This window comes from Etheostoma spectabile, chromosome 1 (assembly GCF_008692095.1).
Source record: "Etheostoma spectabile isolate EspeVRDwgs_2016 chromosome 1, UIUC_Espe_1.0, whole genome shotgun sequence".
In the NCBI taxonomy this organism is placed as follows: Eukaryota; Metazoa; Chordata; class Actinopteri; order Perciformes; family Percidae; genus Etheostoma; species Etheostoma spectabile.
In genome coordinates, this window is record NC_045733.1 from 2,297,710 (window position 1) to 2,317,717 (window position 20,008).

General features: G+C 40.3%; 2 protein-coding genes across 2 annotated transcripts in view; one reads left to right on the forward strand and one right to left on the reverse strand.

The window, feature by feature from the left end:
• Nucleotides 1-710: 710 nt before the first annotated feature.
• On the reverse strand, nucleotides 711-12,319 carry gcfc2 (GC-rich sequence DNA-binding factor 2). Its single transcript, XM_032535099.1, is given in 20 exon segments — nucleotides 711-1,146; nucleotides 1,537-1,673; nucleotides 1,773-1,919; nucleotides 2,016-2,082; nucleotides 3,398-3,474; nucleotides 3,968-4,089; nucleotides 4,643-4,787; nucleotides 5,762-5,961; nucleotides 6,269-6,366; nucleotides 7,044-7,077; nucleotides 7,218-7,341; nucleotides 7,803-7,986; nucleotides 8,815-8,963; nucleotides 9,230-9,330; nucleotides 9,518-9,580; nucleotides 9,583-9,601; nucleotides 9,604-9,767; nucleotides 10,328-10,534; nucleotides 11,512-11,613; nucleotides 11,903-12,319. Coding segments are annotated over 20 exon segments (2,595 nt in total). The 5' UTR covers nucleotides 12,225-12,319; the 3' UTR covers nucleotides 711-1,013.
• Nucleotides 12,320-12,809: 490 nt separating this feature from the next.
• Nucleotides 12,810-20,008, forward strand: part of itsn2b (intersectin 2b) — a 37,703-nt gene continuing 30,504 nt past the window's right edge. Inside the window, exon 1 of the mRNA XM_032519767.1 lies at nucleotides 12,810-13,137. The gene's annotated coding sequence lies outside the window, so the exon portion shown is untranslated. The remainder of the gene's footprint in view (nucleotides 13,138-20,008) is intronic.

Consider the following 20,008-nt stretch of genomic DNA (forward strand, 5'->3'; position numbering starts at 1 on the left):
TCTACCGTTACTGATCACTGAAAGTTTGAAAGAAAAAAAAAAAACTGAATGTTTCTGGTATTGTTACAGCTCTTTGTGAATCTGGGAACTGTCTCTGGGCTTACCCAACCTTACTTTACCTGCACAAGGCTGGGGAACTATCCTGTATCAGAGAGCCCTGACCTGCAGGCTAAATAGGCAGAAATAGTTTTAAATTTCTAGTAGATGTACAATGATTCCCCTTACCAATCGTCTGTTAGACGTCAGCTCTGACTTTGTATTTGATGATGGAAATTCCTCAATCAGGGGCAAAATTGGAAAATGCTGCTGAATACAAGCCTCCGCCCATGTAACTTGAGATGTTGTCTTTGCTGGTTTGCATAAGGTGTTTGTGTGTTATTATTGGTGATATCCGAGTCTTTGACGCAAAAAAACGCCCCCTTGTCTTTTACTATACCATTAAAGTTGACCTAAATAAGATACTGGTTCATACTGTTTTTTCTTAACCAAAAAGAGCTTGTTTCCATGGTGACAGCTGGTATAACCATCTGACTTGTGTGTGTATATATAAAAGAGGTCTAACATTTAAATGATTCTTCCATCACCTTATTTTCAAAGTGAGATGAGTATTTACAAGTCATCTTGGACATAACATTTGACATAAAAAGTATAATCTAAAAACTACATATTTTAACTCAATTTATTCATAAAAATACAATCTCATGTACAAAATAGACAAATTGTTCATGACTTAAAAAAAGCAGGAAACTGGATTATATTCTCCCCGTATTCTTGCCGTCTTCCTTTAGTAATTTGTAACCCATCTTTTTTGGCCCATAATTTATGCGCCACTTCACACGCACCATTATGCTATCCATCATAATTGCCCTCATGGCTCTTCCCATATTTGATCTAGTCCACAAGGCAGAGGCCACTCAGTTACTCTCCTGCTGTCAATGTCTTGACGTGCTTTCAAAATGACAGTGTACTATGTCTGCTGTTTGATCCACCGTCCACTCCACAGAGTTTGTTGTTCATGCAGTATCTTGGTTTAGCAGTTGGTGAGAGTAGATGACATCTTCATAGTGGTATTTCTCTGCTATCGCCATGATGGAGTCATTGCACCTGATTCTACTCAAAATCTGTAGCATTTCCACCACAGAGGACCTACAGTACAAAGGGACATACAAAAGTGGATTAGTGTTATAAATGTATGAAGAGAAGTCATGATATCGACATGAATTTATTCAAATACAATAGGTGATCATGTCATATTTGGTCACTGAATGTGCAGACATCATTTGACGGGGCAATAGGGAGGCAACTTTTATGTCCAGCTGCTAATGCGTCATCACATAACCACAAACGGACAGCCTTTTTCTTTAAAAGTATTTAAGAAAACAATTTCTTATTTATAAATGAAACATTTATCTATCAGTTGCTTAATTACATTATATTAAGACAAAAGAGTATTTTTTTTCCCTCCATTTCACTGTGACTAAGTTGACCTGACAGTAATTCCCAAAACTTACTCATGCAAACATGTCTTTTTATTACCTAGTGTTTGGATCTTCAGGAGGCTGCTGTTTGCAGATGGTATGAACTTTCTGAACTAGGTGGTTTCTGAAATTCTGGAGCTGAGGCAAACAGGCATTCTCTCCTTTGAACCAAGAAAGCGGCAGACTGTCTGCTATCTGGAGAAAGAGAGGCAGTGTGAGGTTAAACATAAAGAATGCGTAGACACCAAAAAATATACACATTCCACGTAAAAAAAAAGTTAAAGATTTAAACACCTTTCTGCATGCATGGACAGCATTGTCGTCCAGTGTCTGACTGCACACGGTGATCATCAAGTATCGGTTCAGCAGTTTGTCCAGCATCAGTTCCTTTAATACAAACTCGGGAAGCAGCAAATCCCATCTTCCCATGTTACCTAGTAGCTAATATAAACAATAATGAGTACTGAATGTGACTCCCCACTTGAAGAGACTAGAGAATATAGTGTTTTAAAAAAAGCATTTGTTAGAGAGCAGTACTTTTACGGCTGTCCAGAACTGTTGATCTCTGAAGCGACACTGAGGACACGACTTGTCTTTTAGGAACCTGGTGAGAAAAACAAACCATAAATAATAGATTGAAAATACCATAGAACATAACGAAGAAATTTGACACCATTTTGATTGGCCTGATCTTTAAACAATACATCAAATTTGAAAGTTATTGATCAACAATTTGTTTTTTTTATAAAGCAAAAACTTGTCATATTTTAGTCTGTACTGTATGCTGAGAACAGAAGAGACTTCTTTGGTGAAACCAGGAAAAGTGTTATAAGAGTAGGGGCTACTGGTTGGAGAATGGGTGAAGTCATACCTGCTTTCTCTTTGTAAGTCAGTGGTTGCCAACCTTATTGGTTTCACCTGCCCCCACAGCCCTGTCAGATGAACTCACCAACCTTTTTAATTGATTCCCAATGTATGTTCCAAATGACTATATAACAATATAACACCATTCCTTATAGTATAGTGGATATTGTTCTTGTTATACTTATTGAACTGTCAGTATTTAGATTACTGAATGGTTGAACCGTTTATCTACAACTTTTAGCTGTTTATTCAGTAGGCCTACTTTTAGCCGCTTGTGCAATACTTTAAGCTAATGAATTCTGCCAGTTACTCGTTACTTTTAGCTAAGTACTTGTTTAAACTTCTGTGCTCACTTGCTAACTAGTTTCCTACCACTCTTGCATGACTGAAACATCCAAGAGGTGTTACAGCTGAAAGTCTTTTAATCAAATCGAAATTTCAGTTAGTTGAGCTGCTTTACAATCTTTTTTTTATAGCGAGATTGACGTTCTGCCAATAGGATTCTGAAAGGTAAAAATAAAGTTTACTTTTTAAAAGTTGCCAAACGGTTCCCTTGACAAGCCCAAAGTGATCTGTGGGTTTTGTCGTGGGGACCTGAGCTATCACCGTAGAACGTCCAGTCTGAAATACCACTAGATGGCAAAGCACACAGCTGATGCAAATTTTCCACCCCCTCGTCAAAGTATTTTTTCCACCCTTTTATTGACCGACAGTGTTACACTATGTGAGAGATTATTTACTCCAAGTGTGAACGACTGCTCCAAGTGAGAATGTTACGTGTGAAATTGAACACTACGGTAGGCTGTATGCCAATGTTGTTTTCAATAAAAAAAACAAAAAACATTTGCACAAAGCAAGCCAATCCACTTTTCCATGTTGATAAGAGCATTAAAATGAGAAAAAAAATAATGGGACATTTAGAATAGATAAAAATGTGTGATTATTTGCGATTAATTACGAGTTAACTATGACATTAATGCAATTAATCATGACTAAATATCTTAATCGTTTGACAGCAATAGTTTATACTGAAAGCAGCAGGAAAAGAAACTGACTCTTTGGGGTAAAGAGGGATGAAGACATCTTCATCTACACAGCTCCTCAGTCTGCAGATCACAGCCTCTTTCAATGCCTGCATGGGAGATAAATACACATTGTTAACAAACATGACACTGACATGCACATTATTGTAATTCATACATATTGTATATTAACGTTTTTTCCATTTCTTATTTTATTTATTTTTTTAGATATTAGGGTTTCTAAAAATCAGTTGGGATTTATTGCTTTGGTGCAACATTTTTTTGTAAATGTATTTCTCAAGATTTTACAATACAATTATACAAACAACAACCCTGATCCCACCCACCCAAAGGTACACACACACACACACACACACACACACACAGTCAAAGAAAGAGGAAACTTAAAAAAAAAAAAAAATCTAAAATTAAAAAACTAAAGTCTGCCACCAACAAAGTGTAACACTCTGAAAGACACTCTATACATTTTGTTAGTAAATGACTTCATAAATAATGCAACTGTACGTCACCCATGTTAAAAATGGGCCTAAACGGCATTGCAGGATGGATTCTGTATTAACTATGTGTAAGTGTTGGCTTTACCTTGACCGGTTTACTCTGCTCTCCTTCAAAGATGGAATAGTCCTCCTTCAGTTGGTGACAAACATCGGATAGACAGACTGACTGACGGCGGGACATGGGATCCCACACCAGCTCCACGTAGGCTAAACAAAGAGAGCAAAAGAAAAAAAGGTGAACTTTCTGTAGTTTGACACATCTGTGGTCTGACACAGACTGATGTGATTTAAACATGATGAATCACTCAGAAGAACTGGATGCTAGCCGGCTCTCCGTTGTAGAGAAGCCTCGTTACTGGAACATGCAGTGGAAGAGAGGAGGAGGGAGATGAGGAACACTTTATTCTTTATTAGCCTTTTTTTGTATTTCCCTTAATTGTCAAGCACTTTGTAATTTTTATCTGAAAAGTGCTATATAAATAAACTTAACTTACTTCTTAGAAATAAGGAGCATGTACAGCAACTAGTAAAAAATATTTTTTCCCCTCTTCTAGGAAATCCTGTACAGACTTATTGTTAAACCTTGTCGGACGGGGACCAAAGTGATATTTCAACCTGAATTAAGTTGTTTTAGCTCCAAGGAACTTGCACCATCAAACAGCCTTTCCCAAATACTATACGCTCTCTCTTGCATTTGACTACATTTCACCTATGCTCATTTTATGAGTGGTGGATAGGTATAACTGTTTGAATGTGTTACCTGTTATTTTGGGTAGGACAGTCTTTTCGATGATATTAGACAGTGTCTGTCTGTCTGTGTGCTCTAGCTCCTCATGGCCATGACCATGACAAAAGGTCTCCACTGCTGTGAACCACGGTAGGTTTTCAAAGTCACCAATATTGTCCTGAAACACACAAATTACATTGGACACATAATGTCATAAGTTATGTTATGGCATATCTCTCTCTGTGTGTGTGTGGTGTGTGTGTGGGTGTGGGTGTGGGAGCGAGTCTCTGGCCCAATCCCAAAGTGAGCCCCGAGGACTACGGACTAAAGACTCACAGACTTAATTGATCTCAGGTGCTAAGTGAGTAAGTGTGTGAGGCCACATGGGCAGATAGGTATAATTGGGATTGGGACAGCACTTCACGAGATCACAGGTTACCTTGGTGATGTTTAATAACAAAGATGTTGCTGACATTTGCCGGTTTGGGTATTTTCATTTTTTTTTTTTCCTTTATTAGACAGAGACAGTGGATAGACATGTAAAAGGGGGGGGGGGAAGAGAAGAGAGAGAGGAGAGGAGAGGAGAGAGAGAGAGAGAGAGAGAGAGAGAGGAGAAGAAAAGGAGAGAGAAGAGAGAGAGAGGATAGAGAGAGAGAGGAGATGGGGGATAACATGCAGCAAAAGGCCACAGGCTGGATTTGAACCCGGGCCGCTGCAGGACTCAGTCAACAGGGGGCGAGCGCACTTACTCGGTGAGCTATAGGCCGCCCCGGTATTTATTTTAAGTTCGTTGCTTTCTACACGGCCAAGGCACAAGAGACGGCTGGCTGATTTAAAATGTTCAAATTCTTGTTTTACAAGCTGGACAACAGGTCTGTTCCGTGGTTGTGTGTCGTGCTGTTGTTTACCTTTGTAGTTTCCAGATTTCCCTAAGGTCTCGCAGTAAACGTCACAACGCTTTGAACTGTGGGTAATTCCCTTTGGTGAAGTCTGCATCCTTGCACACTCACGGAAAGGGCTCGGTAAGTGTGTTCTCAAACCCTTGCACCCTTTGAAATTCCACTTTGGGACAAGCTCTTACAAATTTCGCGAGAATGCGCACCAAAGTCTGTGAGTCCGGACTTTGGGTATTGGGCCTCTGTGTTTGTGTACCTTTAGTGGGTTCCACGCCAGTAGCTGATGTCTTATGATGGGGTTCAACAACTTGGGCAGACACAGAGAGATGTAGGCACTGTGGTAAGAGTCAGAGTAAGATCCTCTCCATTCTTCAAAATGGGACAGAATCTTCTTAACATCGCTAAACTCGTCCTGGACGTCAGAAAACACTGTCTGGGACCTCAACAGGATATCAGCTGCAGAGTGGGCAGACAGGGAAGGAAAGAGAGTCAGACAAAAACAACCGAGGGATCACTTTATTCAACCTGTACTTCTGTTTCCCTCGTCTAAGGATATTATGCTAATTTTGTCATAAAATGTTAAATGTGAAAGAGTAAAAACAAGAGGAGAAGAGAGAGAGCTTCAGTTTTGTACAGACTTGTCTTGTAGCCTGGCAAAATGTTACCGTATCACACTTAAATATAGTGTTAAAGCCGGGTCAAATAAAACCCTGGTGTATAGGCGGAAGTTGTCAGTTGAAGAGATTTAATTCCTTCTCCTCACCTATCTTCTTCTGCAGCTGCTCCTCCTCTTCGGCTGAGGGCTGTGTGTCTTCAGGTATATCCAAATCCTCTTCAGCTTTAACAACAGAGTTGGCCTCACTGCAACATTTCAGACAAATATCATACACACATACTGTATGTGTAAGAGTAGAGTGTAGCACCGATTTCACCTTGTGCATCCCCCTCATTTTGTAAACATTTCTTATTTACTATTACAGCAATCTTAATTATGTGTAGAATATTTGAGGGAAAAAAAAGAAACCAAAGAAGATATTGGAAAATGTTATCTTCACCTATCTATCTATCACCCTTTGTAGGTGCACTATTGCCTGTTATGTGTGTGCATTTATATGATTGGTTCTCTTTTCATACCAACCTAATTTTTTTTTTAAAGATTATTTTATTGGGCATTTTCAGCCTATATTTTAGGACAGCTCAAAAAATGAAAGGGGAGAGAGAGGGAGAATGAGATGCAGCAAAGGGCCGCAGGTCGGAGTCAAACCAGGGCCCACTGCGTTGAGGAGTACACCTCTGTTTATGGGCGCCCACTCTACCAACTGAGCCATCTGGGCATCCATACCAACTCTATTTAATTGGGGTTTGTAATGTGTTTCATAATGACCCTGATGAAGGCCACAAGTTCTAGAGTTATTCTATGTACTACAAGTTTTGCTGAAGTTTTGATCTCTTTAGATTTCTTTGCCTTCTCTATGCACCTTAGAAGTAGTGCCTTCTTTGGAAAACGTCATCTTCACAGATATTTTTATTACACTCACCCTTGACTTTCTGTTCCACTGGCTGAGGTTCCATCTGTGTCAGGTAAAAAAAGCATGAACAAAAAAAAAAAATCCTGTTATTATTCAATATTTCTTCCGGAGACTATTGTGAGACATACTGTACAGATACACAAATGCACATAGAAGACACATGGACACACAGATGTTACTCACAGCTGAGCTGCTGCAGGCAATCAGCCTGTTCCTTGGTCCTCTGTCGTCTCTGTGCTAACAGCGCATCCATCTGGCCAGACAGCAGAGAGTGCAAATCCAATTCCAGTGAGTTGATCTCAACAACCTGCAATCAACAAATTATCCTTAGTCAGCAAATGATCACCATCTGTCTGTTTCTTAGTTTTACATTATTGCTCAGTAGTAGAGCTAACATTTTTCCAGACAAGCTGTTACTGTTGATTATAATGACAGACAGCTTTAAATGGAAAGAGAGATTAAAACACACAGACGTGTTTTATGTAAAATCTTCCGTTTTTATCATTAATATTAATACACACAATGATCACAATATGACAACCATTCCATCAACCAAAACATGGCTACAAAAACCTGAAGCCTGCCAACCAGCTCTCAAACTAAAACTGCAACCTTCTCTAACAGACACCCTGCTATTTGTTGTACTGTCATCACATTGGAAAGGAACAATTCTAGGTTCTATTACCTTATACCTTATTATTTGACATATTTGCTTTTATACAACAGTTAACAGCAAACATTTAGGGAACACATTTACTCATTTCTGACCTTCTCTCGTAGACACTCCACCAGGTTGTGGATAAAGAGGGTCATAGCCCTGTAAAACTTCAGCTGGCTCTCTGATGAACTTTCCTCCAGAGTTTCCGCAGAGGTTTTAGCACTCTCAACATCGCCCTCCATCCTCTTCAACTCTGCCTGCCGTGCTCTGTGCACCTCCTTCAAGGAGTCTAGTCTTGAGAGAGAGAGAGAAAAATTAGTACAAGATGTAGAGTTAAGTAAGGTATATGTTTGATTACAACATATGTACGTTTGGCAATTGGGACTCATTTCAAAAGGTACTAGGACAAATTATATAAACATCACGACATTTCAGACCAATATTTGAATCATGAATTTTATTGCTATTATATCAAATAGGATTGTGCCGATGGACGATATCATCCTCCATTGTGAAGGTCGACCAGCATCCCGATGGAGAGCCACCATTGTCATGCCTTGCTCTCCACCCTGTCAGACACACGCTTATCCTAGTGAACGAGAAAGTGACAACTGTGTCGGTCCGAAACTAGCAAAGACACTTGCTTTGGGCTTTGCGCTTTGCTGCCTCTTACGTGGCAGCCACTCCCCCCTTATGTGCAACCTATTTGTAGTGACGCAGTCTCTTTCTCCCTGTCAGTACAGCAGCTCGCTCTCCTGGACTAGTAACGTATCAGTGCGTATTCAATGCAAATATAACCGAGAATGTAGTTTAATCTCAGTAATTATGGTATATCAGGTTATTACTGTTGCTCTGTTAAAGGCAAACGCTCCATGTACTGTCGTTAGAGACCTGATTGAGTCTAGACTTTACAGCATCGTAGTTTAGAGAAAGTAGGTCAAGTTGTCATTTACTGCCCCTACCAGCAGCAGCATCTAATACTGTCTATTTACAGAGGACATTTAAATGTATGTCTGATCGTTTCTATGTTAACTGTTAGCCCATATTAGTAGAAAAAATACATACATAACCTTAGGGACATTACCCAAATGTCAAATTGATGATGTAGAGGAGGAAACTTACTTTGCTGTAATCCTCTTCTTGATCATTGAAACACTGATGGGAGGAAGAGTTTTTAGGGATCTGACACCTGTTAATCTCTTGTGTTGTCGTCGTCGTCGTCTGTCTCTCCTGCTGCTGCTGTAGCTGCTGGAATCACTGCCAGATGGGCTCTGAGGGGAAGAAAAAACAAGGATGAAGGATGACAAAGCTGCAGTACTCAAAGGAGTAGTTAAAGTGATGGAAGACTTGAGTCTTCAGAAAAAAAGAGACTATTCTGCCATTCCAGAGCATCCAGATTTAAACTAAATGGGAGTTCAATACAGAAAGAGTGAGACACAGAAAAAGGACACTCGAAAGAGACAGGAAAACATACAGGAAAAAGAAATGTAAGAAAAAAAAAGGGGGGGGGGAGTAAGAGTTCTGCCTCTCTTCCTACCTGATCTCCGGGCCGTCTCTTGACTCCCTTCTCAATTTGTGTCTCCTCCCAAAGTTCCTGCTCTTCTCCATCAGTTCCTGAGAGACTTTCATCACTCTCCCCTAGATTACAGAAGCAGACAAAAAAGTACACTTCATATGCCCACAATTTGGCGCAAGACAAGCAGAGCTTTTCCTGCAGCCAGATGATCATAATGTAATTTTCAAACAGACCATTTTAGTTTACTTGTGCCAATTCCATGTTTAGCAAAATATCACCGATACAATCATTTCTCCCTGCCTCTTATACCAAGTTTCTCGGCAATCCTCTCCCTAATGCTCTTCAATCTTGGTGCAAACTCGATTCTTCTTCATGATCATCTGCCTCATCATCACATCATCATCCACTCTGTCTTCTTCATCCTCCCTGCTGTAGTGATCTGGGGTGCTACCCGCGGAACTGTGGCCATCTCTGTCCAGGGAAATGAATTCTTTCTGGGCTCGAGTGGCGCGGCGTTGCCACCTGGCTGCCTTGATCTCTTCAGCATTAGGGATAACTACTGTAAAGACAAACCAACAGATAAATGAATGCAGGTATACACAAGGAACATCATGTATGGCAGACAAACACAAATCCACCTGTTCTCTCTCACACTAACACACCCATAAGGGGCAAGATTCCAGATTGGCCCATATAAGATTTCATTTTCTCAAAGGCAGAGCAGGATACCAAGGGCTTGGTTTACATCTATCACCATTTCTAGCCACTGGGGGACCAAAGACTGGCCGGGGGAACGCATATTAATGTTAAAAAAATGTTGTTGTTTTTTTAATCGCTTTGAGCATTTCTGTGTATAACATAATTAAGTCTTTTCACATCTTATATCACAATTTTAACATGTTTATTACACACACTGTATACAATCACTTCTCCATATCATGCAGCCCAAATGAACAATGTACTAGAACCTGTAGCCGCCACACACTGTATGTTGACTTTGTCTTTTTTAAAACCTTTATCATGCACACACCAACAACCATCTGTGGATTTAAAACACATTTAAAACAGATTTTTTTGCTGACATACACACATACAGTACACTCCCACAAAAACACCTACCTGGTTTAGTAGCAGAACGGCTGGAGTCTGAGGCGGAGCTAGCTGAGGGAGACCTGGCATCACCTTCATCACTTTTATTGTAGTCATCGCCATTTTTGTCGGTGTCATCATCATCATCATCATCATCATGCAGAGCACATGGTGAAGCCAGACTGTCATATTCTTGCCTGGGAGAAGCACATGTTGGGACACCTCCACCTGCTGGGACTGGGAGAGATAAGAGAGAGACATACCACAAATTTCAAAGTAGAATGATGTTGGCAAACATTATCTTATTATTGTCTAGATAATTAGTGAAATAGGATGGAAATCTTAAATACTACTTCAATCATAAAAACATGGTAATCTTGCAGGCTGACACTCCTGAAACATTTTCAACAGGTAAGAGTTTTGTACAGGAACCTCTTTGAAAACAAAAATGTGTACACTAGCCAGAATCTTCTTTGTCTCTGCTGATATGCTCACCCACCCATTTCCTCAAATCACAAGTCTGCCCTAATTTATATAAATGCATAGACTGCATTACTGTATGCTAAGTTTTAGGGAAAACCTCAGGAGCAGCACAACTCATTTCACATATGTGAAGAAGATTCGTGAGACCTCGATGAATTACACAGAAGCATTTAATGAACACTCAGTTGAGGAAAGAATTTAGGTAGGCAGTACAGTCTGCATAACTACGATGTGTTATTGTGTCGTGCTGTCCCGACTCTATAAAGTTCCTGTGTTCCTGAAGGTGTATTTAAACTCACGCTGGAGGTGTTTAGCTGAACCTTCCACGTAAAATTTGCACGCGCCCACATATCTCAGCACAGACAAAATGTGTTATGTGTCTACTTTCTCTATGGCCTTGGCAGGAGGAGCAGTATTGCCTTATCATACAGCTGCTACGTCTCCCGTCTTCCATGGAGACACAGCGTTGTCTGCCTGAGACAAAGTTCTGAGGTTATGTTGGACACTGACCTGAATGACATCTGGGTATCATTTTCTCAACTTAAATAGCATGAGTTCATAAGCTGGAAATTCAACCACACTTGGTAGGTTTACTTAATAATCTGGCTCCCGACATGTATTTAGTATATGTATAATGTATATTAATGAAGATTTGTGTGGGTAATACAATATCTATCAGTGATCTGCTAGTGGTCATGAATGTTTCTAACGTCAACCAGTCAGGTACCCACCTGTGCTTTGGTTGGTCTTGGCAGGTGAAGCCTCCTTCTTTCTTACTTGGAACAGTACAGCTTTATCAGAGGACCTCTTCAGTTTAAATGTTGGTTCTTCAGCTAAGACAGTAAAAACAAAATCAGAATTCCATGATCAAAAACTTCCCTTTTGACTTATTATAACGTTACGTGTATATTATTTTTAATCTTGTTAATACAACACCAATCCTCATTCCTGCTGGCAATTCCAGGCACATAGCTTTCATCTTTCTTCTGATTCGTATGTTGCTCTAACGTCTGTTACCACTTCTCGTTGAGTAACTTTGACGTTAACGTTTTTAAACGTGTGTGGCTGGGGTCCATCTTTGAATATATTGACTTCAAACGCCATATTGACACCTAACGTTACCTTCTTTGTCGTCAGAGAAACTGAGGAAGGAGTTTGTTTTCGTCTTAAACCCATCACTGTCTTTATTCCTCTCTTCTCTTTCTTCTGTAACTTCCAGCGTCTCGCCGTCATCTCCGTCACTGCTGTCCGGCTTGGGAGGCGTCGATTCCCGCTTGGAGCTGCAAGTGATGCCGCGGCCCTGGGCCAGTTTGGACGGTTTATTTACCGCGGCTGGAGCTTTCTCACTTTCCTCTCGATCTCCTCTATTCTCTTGATCATCCTCCTCGTCACTGGAGTTCCCTTTTCTCCGCCGAAAGTTCCTCCGGGGCTTTTTATTAAACATGTTTTGCTAAACTAGTAACTCAACCACGGATGTCGTACAGGTTTGTATCGGTTTGTATGAAACGTGGTACGTCACGTCAGAAAACTCTCGACAGAGTCGCAAAACGTAACGTAAAGCAGCCGCAATATACTGTGGGTTATGTCGTTTGTTTGTTTGTAGGAGCTAACCAAACTGTAGAAAACGCATGCAACTTTTATTTAATTGTAAATTATTCAGATTTTTTAACGGCATTATCATACGGTAGTAAACTATAATATAGGCCCAAACCTAACCTTACTATTTACCAGTTAGGCCCATAGAAATACATTTTATTTCCATAAAGTAGGTCATCCTCATCGGGACCTATAGCTTGGCTACTGTTCTACTTGCATAAGTAACAGGCATAATATTTAGGAGACATCACTAATGTATGGTCCGGGGTAAAATGTCAGACAACATCGGGTCTGTCCGTATCGACATAATATATAATATGTACAACGTTAGAGCACCTGTGGGTGACGTTATAAAGTCATGACTTCAAATGAGAAAAAATACTGTAAGTTAGTTATTGTGTTCCCTTCTCTCTTATCTTTCTCCCATCAGCTTTCCTATCAATTGTTCCGCTTTCCCATCTGTTCCAACTTTTATTCCTCCCCGTGTCTCTCCTCCCACTCGGTGGACGGTCAGACGTTAACAGCCTCCGATCAGTCGCCGTCAGCCATGTTGTTGGTGTGACACACTCACACTGAGCTGTCAGCAACAGGTTCTCGGAGTAACACTGCTGCTAAACTTTAACATTTATCCCCACAAATACTGCTCTCCTTGGATAATAAACCTTTACGGTGTGTCTGGGAAACTGTCTTGAAGTGGTGGATGATAACTTCAGGCCCGTCGGAAGCTCGGAAGTTGATGTTTTGTGGCCGTGGTGAGAGAGGTACGCAAGCGAAACTGCTTATCTAAGCACGAGTGTAAGTTTAATAGTGTTACGTTAATGGTTCTATAGATTCCTTTTATGTTTCGAGGACGCTTATTTAATATGTATAGTTTTTTTTCTTCTTTTGATGTCTGTTTAGTTGGTCTTTAATTTAGGAATATTAAGAAAATATGTATCTTCAAAGATGGTTGATGCTCAACTGGGATGGGAGTTAACGTTAGGTTAGCTAGCTAAGTTATGATTTCATTAGATGTTGGGTGTTATTGAGACCTAGACACTGGGTATTTATTGATAACGTTACTTTTGGACGGCGTTGTACGTTTATAAAGGCAGATTTGCTGGTCACTCTCCTAAACTCCTCTCTGTTCAAACGAGTTGAGCAGGTTGCTAGTCTCAGACCGACTGGTGACAAGTGATCAGGGAATGTTACTCTATCAGTTTCACGTTCAAACAGACACTGTACTGAGCGATGTTCGAGTCAGGTTGAGGTTGTGAATTCAGAATATCTGTGATTCACAATAGATTAGCAGTGCTCACTTATGTTTATATTTTTGAAATGTTGCCTATTTTGGGTTGTCCTATAGTCGGTCTTCTGTTCTTCTGACAAATTGTCTAAAGTGACGTGATCAGAGCCACCAGTAAATAAGCAGAATGTCCAACATCAAGATACAAGGAACCCAAACAGTGTATTGTAGGAATCCACAATACTTGTTTTTTTTTTCAGTATTTAATTATTAATAATGTACAGGATGATTACAGTGGATACTAATGTTTTTTTTTTTCATTTTGTTGTAATACCACCAGTCGAGTTTACTTACTTCTGACACCCAAACAAATGCAGATTTATTTGCACCTCCCCCTATTTACTTTTCGTCAAGTTCATGAGTCTGCATGTGCTGAAGGGAAATTTGGCACAACTAACTTCATTTCAGAAGAATAAAAAAATGCAACCTTTTCTTGTACTCAACCTTTTATTAAACTTTAATTCCTTCTGCATTTTTCTGCTCAAAAAGCTATCGTGTCAAGTGCAGCAGCGATCGACATCAGCAGTTTTCATGTTGATGTCCATTCTAATGCAAATGTTGGGGTTAAGCAGTCTCAGCGTTTCCTGACACTGATAACCTGACTGAAATGTTGCATCTCTGCAGTGAAACCATAGAGCCTTTCAACATTCTTGTGACCATGGAGCAATTGTATTAGGAGTTTTACCTTGGAAAATAAAATTAGGTGAGAGACACAGAACAGATGTTTTGGTACAGTGGGCAGGGTAATAATTCCGTTGAAAAGGCCTGATGTAAGCTAGCCTACATGTTGAAGAGTCTGAAGATATTGATACCAGATACCAGTATTAAAGCCAGAAAAATATTGCATTGGTCCCAATGGTGTTAATATGTTCATTTTTGCATGAATGTTCGGTTGTTAAAAAAGTGTGGTTGTGTGCCATTGTTTTGACACACACGGTGATACACTCCGTATGCACATAGCTTAGTACAGAGATGGAATGCTTGACAAGCTGCTTTTGTGCAGTGTCTCTGTCACTGCCAGTAATGTACTTCTAAGTTACATCAGTCTTGCTAGCAACAGTTTCCTTTACCTCTTTGCAATTTTAATGCTGAAAATTGGCTTTATTTGTTGTTCTCCACCTTACTGTAATTATGTTATTATTGCATGACAGAGAACTGATTAACCTAGTTTTGATCACCATAATCGCAACCTTTTTTTTGGCTGAAGCATCCTCAAGGCAAGACAATTAATGGCTGCAAGTTGAGTTTTGCCTTAGCCCTTTCTCTAAAATGAGATGTCAGATTGCAGATTCATTATTATTTATGCAATGTTAACATTATCAGTATGGTTATCATATGCTGAGTTGCCGATGTTCTTCTTTACTGTCATGCTACTTGAGAACTTCACTACTGTTACAAGTGTGACTTGGAGTATTTGCAGCATTACAACAACAGAGAGCACATCTGGACAGGCCCAGTGTTGGTTTGTTAAAAGATTATTTAGCAGTTGTAAGGTTTGTAATTGTAAGCCTTTTAACACCTCCTCCTTAATATCTTCTCCATTAAAGCTTTAGTGAAGACGATAGAGAGGAAACACGTGCACATATGCAAACACAGTACTACTAGAAATATCCTGTTTTGACTTAAGTTCATACTATGAAATGAGCAGCCATTTTTGGAGTACTTTCTACAGATCTGTCATATTCCCCTGAAATATGACAAATCAGGGTGGGTCAAGGCAGACCAAAGGAGGGAGAGGAATGCCTTGCCTGTAAAGCATACAAAACACAGCACTGCAAACCGTGTTAATCAAACTCTATCTGAAACACTTCAAAAGGCCTTTGCATCACTTTCTGAGTGTGTGAATGCCACTGTTAGGGTATTTATGGCAGAGTGGGTGGATGCACTGTGCTGAAAATACTAAACAAAGCCAGCTAAAGAGAAAGACCGAAAACAAATAAAAACACAGAAAAGAGGGAAATGAGAGATAAAGTAGATGGACAACCGTAGGAGCATGGGAAACTGTGCATAGAAACAAATACACACACGCAGGGTGAGGAGGCTAAAAATCAATCAGAGAAAAGGTTCATTGTGTAACCCGTGTGTATGTGTGGTTTTCGTTGTGTTCCATATATCCTTCTGTCAATGTAAAATAGTGTACATGGCAGTAAAAAAAAAAAAAAGTGTGCACTAAACAGAGTGTAACGGACAAACAGACATGGACAGCTACTCTCACGGTGAGAGAAAGAGACATGAAGGTTTCAAAGCTGCTACGGAAGCAGCCAAGGTCAGGGACAGCCAGGTTGCTTATCCAACAGCTTTCATTGTTGTATATACCAACTGAGAGACGGAAATGTCCCAGTTTTTCGGAAAGAACTGAAGTAGAACTGATGAAGGTGAGGTCTGACCGACAGAGCCAAGCGATAAAATTAAAAACAATTGTGTGGTGTTTCTTCTAACACCACACTCCAGTCAGGCATTAATGCAGCATTAAGTGGCTCATGTTGACGTTGAAAAATTGTTCAATGCAATTCTTTTTTTAGCCCAAGAAAATGTGAAAACTGAAAGAAGTTTGAACATTTGAACTAACAGCCCCGCACTCAGGCTAATTAAAAGGGATTGCTTTGGACCAACATGCCTTTTTCACAGAAGACATTTTGACTTGACATAGCAGGAAAAGCACAGGTGTAATAATGGGAGAAGCACTCCTTTTAGCTTTACTAGTTTCAGAACCATGCCATTGTGTATGCCTGCTCACAGGCCGCTATGGTCTGTAATGGATAATGTAGGCCTGGATTTGTCTTGTTAGAATCCGCAGCTGAAAATAGGTTTAGGATTACAGTATGGTCAGCTGTGATTGTTCCTATCATGGAGACCTGTCTATTGTCTAATTCTGCCTGTACTGTGATTGGATTCTAAATATGCAACAGCAACAAAATAGTAAGGCAGAGGTAGGCTAGTCTCACTTTGCAAGAGCCTTTTTCACCTTTATTTTTTACAGGCAAGTCATTAAGAACAGGTTCTTATTTACAATGGCGGCCTGACCATTGGTACTTAGGGAAAGGGAAGGCGGGCTAGATAATAAGTACATACAGTTTAAAAATTTCATAAAAAATCAATTTTAAATACTACTATAGAAATACTACCCTCTTCCAAATTGCGCTGGGGAAGAGTCTGGCTATCAGAGTTTAAAATGGCAACACAAAGGAAGCCCAAGGCAGCGGATATCTGGCCTAAATGAGTGAAATCCGGCGGATTTTCTGGCGGCAATGGAGCAATCCCAGAAGTGGAGCGTCAAGGATATAGACTAAGCAGAGCTGGCAGACTTGTTAACATGACGCGTCTCAAATCCAAGATTCAAAGCCATGAACAGGAGTCATTTTTAAAGATTTTTTGGGGGCATTTTAGGCCTTTTATTATAAAAAACAGCTGAAGATGTGAAAGAGGAGAGAGAGGGGGAATGACATGCAGCAAAGGGCCACAGGTTGGAGTTGAACCTGCAGCTGCTGCGACAAGGACTGAGCCTTTGTACATGGTGCGCACACTCCAACAGCTGAGCTATCTAGGTGCCCCAGACAGGAGTAATTTGTTATTAAATCACAAGACTCGCTAGCTACTGCTACTACTTGTAGCTTTTTGATGGGCAGTCATGTAGGATGAGGCAGAGTTTGGTGACCATTAAACTTTGTGTTGTCCTTCGTGTCATGGGAACTTGTTTATTTTATTATCTTTTGTATTAGCCTTGCGTTGTGCTTCGGGATACCGAGGCCTTTTTCATTTAATCTCAACTGCCTTGCCCTTCGGGTCTCGGAGACCCTTGTTTATTTTTATGCAATTATGTGCATGTTCCACCCCAATCCCGCCTCGTCCATCGGGTCCCAGGGACCCCGGAGGATGAAATGAAGCTAGTGGCATACACGTTCGAGTGCAGGATGCGTCTCGGGACCCCAGAGGCCGAGGCCACGGTAGCAGAAAAATACATTTGAATACAGGAGGATCTCTGGGATCCAAAGGACAACACAAGGGTTAAACCTACTGGGTGTATGTTTGTGGTCAAATTGTGGTCGCATTGCACAGATTGCGGTTACACCTGGCCAATGAGGCCCCACCTCTTCATGACTGTGGAAGAGCTGTTTCGTTAACTACAAGTTGGGACCCATTATGAGTCATATGTTAAAATGACAACACCATGTGTGGGCACCATCTCAGCATTGGGCCACACCTTAAAAAGTAAGGCACAGTGCTATCTTAGTCTTACTCTTTCCAAAAATAATCAAACTATACCACCGATCTGACAGGACTGTCCATGTTTGTACTTTAGTAAAATGTCAATCCTCAAATGGACTACAAAACCACAAAAAACAGGGTGGTTTTTACTGTACAATGTACATGTATGATATTGTGCATCCCCTTTCTGTGGATTAAATATAGCGTAGTGTAGTGTAGCTAGAGCTGGAAGGAAATCAAAGTCTTGCTTAAAGTCGCTAGTCTCTTTTCATTACAAGAATGTAGTGTCCAGACTACACAAAGTGGTTTGAAAGTTTTTCTTGGCTTATTAAAATTTTTGCGATCATGAAAACCCTAAAAAATTAAAACTTTGTGTAATCTTTAAATGTAATACTGTGTTTCTCCCTCTCTATGGTGCCGACTGTAACACTATCAAAACAGTGTATCAGGCTTTCATTCACAGCCGCTTTCCTGTAGCCTAGAGTCTGTTTTACAACCTTGTTTTTAGTGGCTTTTAATAGGTCCCTGCAACACAGGAGAAGTACAGCTGAAGTTTGTTTCTAGAAAGGATTTGCATGAGATTTTGCAAAGCTGAGTCTACCACTGGAGTCAGTGACTCGTGCCAGCCAAGTCCTTCGTTCAGTCGGTCAGGCAGGCGTACAGTAAGAAAAGTCACTCTGGAAACAGTAAACCTTAAAGCAGACAGTCCACTGCTATCTTTCACTTATTCATTATAATTCCTACAGTGTTGCATTACCAGAGGGTACACTCTAGAGCCTGACCAATACCAAATGGCTGATTCTGTTTGGCTGATGTTAGCTTATCAATCACGTCTTGTGTTGACATATACCACACTGGACTATTAAAAATAATGCAGTCGTGTTGTATCTGTGTTGGGACTGCTGCAAAGTACATGACCTACTACTGACTACATTCTTAATAAGGGAAGTCTCCATATGTTCACACTCATACTCCAATATTTAATAAAGACAGCATATAAAAAACAATGGCAGAATGAAAGAGAATAAGGCAAAAAACTGAAAGCGTGAGGATGAAGTACAGGAGGACTTGACCCAGGAGGAGGGAAGGAGAGAGGCAGAGCGACAGACGGCAGGTAGTAGATTAACCCTCCCTTGCTGTTCTCTGCCCTTGGAAGAGCATTGGTCAGATCGCTTTCACAAAAGCTACACATGATCCCTCTCATTCTGTTTTTCTCTCCCTCTATTTCTCTCTTTTTATCTCACTGATGTTGTCCTTTTAGCGATCAGTTATTTAGCGTGCTAAAAATCACCCGTCAATGTATAATTCTTGTACTGTCCCAGGTCCTAGCTCTTATTTTCTGGGACATCAAAGCTGTCCCTCTGCCAACATCCATGATCACACTGACGTCAGATGAGGAAATGCTTGAGTCTGGGTTACTGGGCAGGAAGTGTTGAGAGGAGAGATTGGAATGTCTTTCCTTCTCCGACTACATCATGTGAGTCTGACTGGCTGATGGAAGAGAGATAGTCATGGAGCAGGTGTTCAGCACACCAGTAATAAAGTGAATGTGGAAGCTACAGTACCAACATGATGAATCAGTATTAGATGTTAGATATTCAGTACATTCAAAATTAATGCTTAAAATGTAATACTCATAGTACTTATGGCCTTCTGTTATATGTCCTGTGTTGAAGCAAAAGTTCACACTTTCTATCCCATGGTAAAAATGTTTTGTGAGTTGACGGTTTCAACAGGTGGAACAGCCCTGCAGTCACAGATGAGACCTGTAAACATGCTGGAAACCCAACATTATACAAGTCATTGGTCTTTTGTCAACACAGGGCCCATATATGGTACATTTAGTCTTTGGATACATAGTTCAGTACATTAACCATGGGATCTAACACAAACTTCAACCTAAAGATTCCAAGCAATGTAAGAAAAACAACAACACATCTAATTAATAATGACAAAGATTCAAAATAATGAATCAGTGACGTTCTCTAGTTCTGATTAGTTAGCTGTCTCTTTCATCTGACTACTCTGCTGAGAAGTCTTTACTGTAGTAAACTGACATTTATTAAAGAGAATGGGGACAGACATCTCCACCGTAAATGTAGTCACTTATTACCTAAAACTTACAAAGCATAACCTTGCAG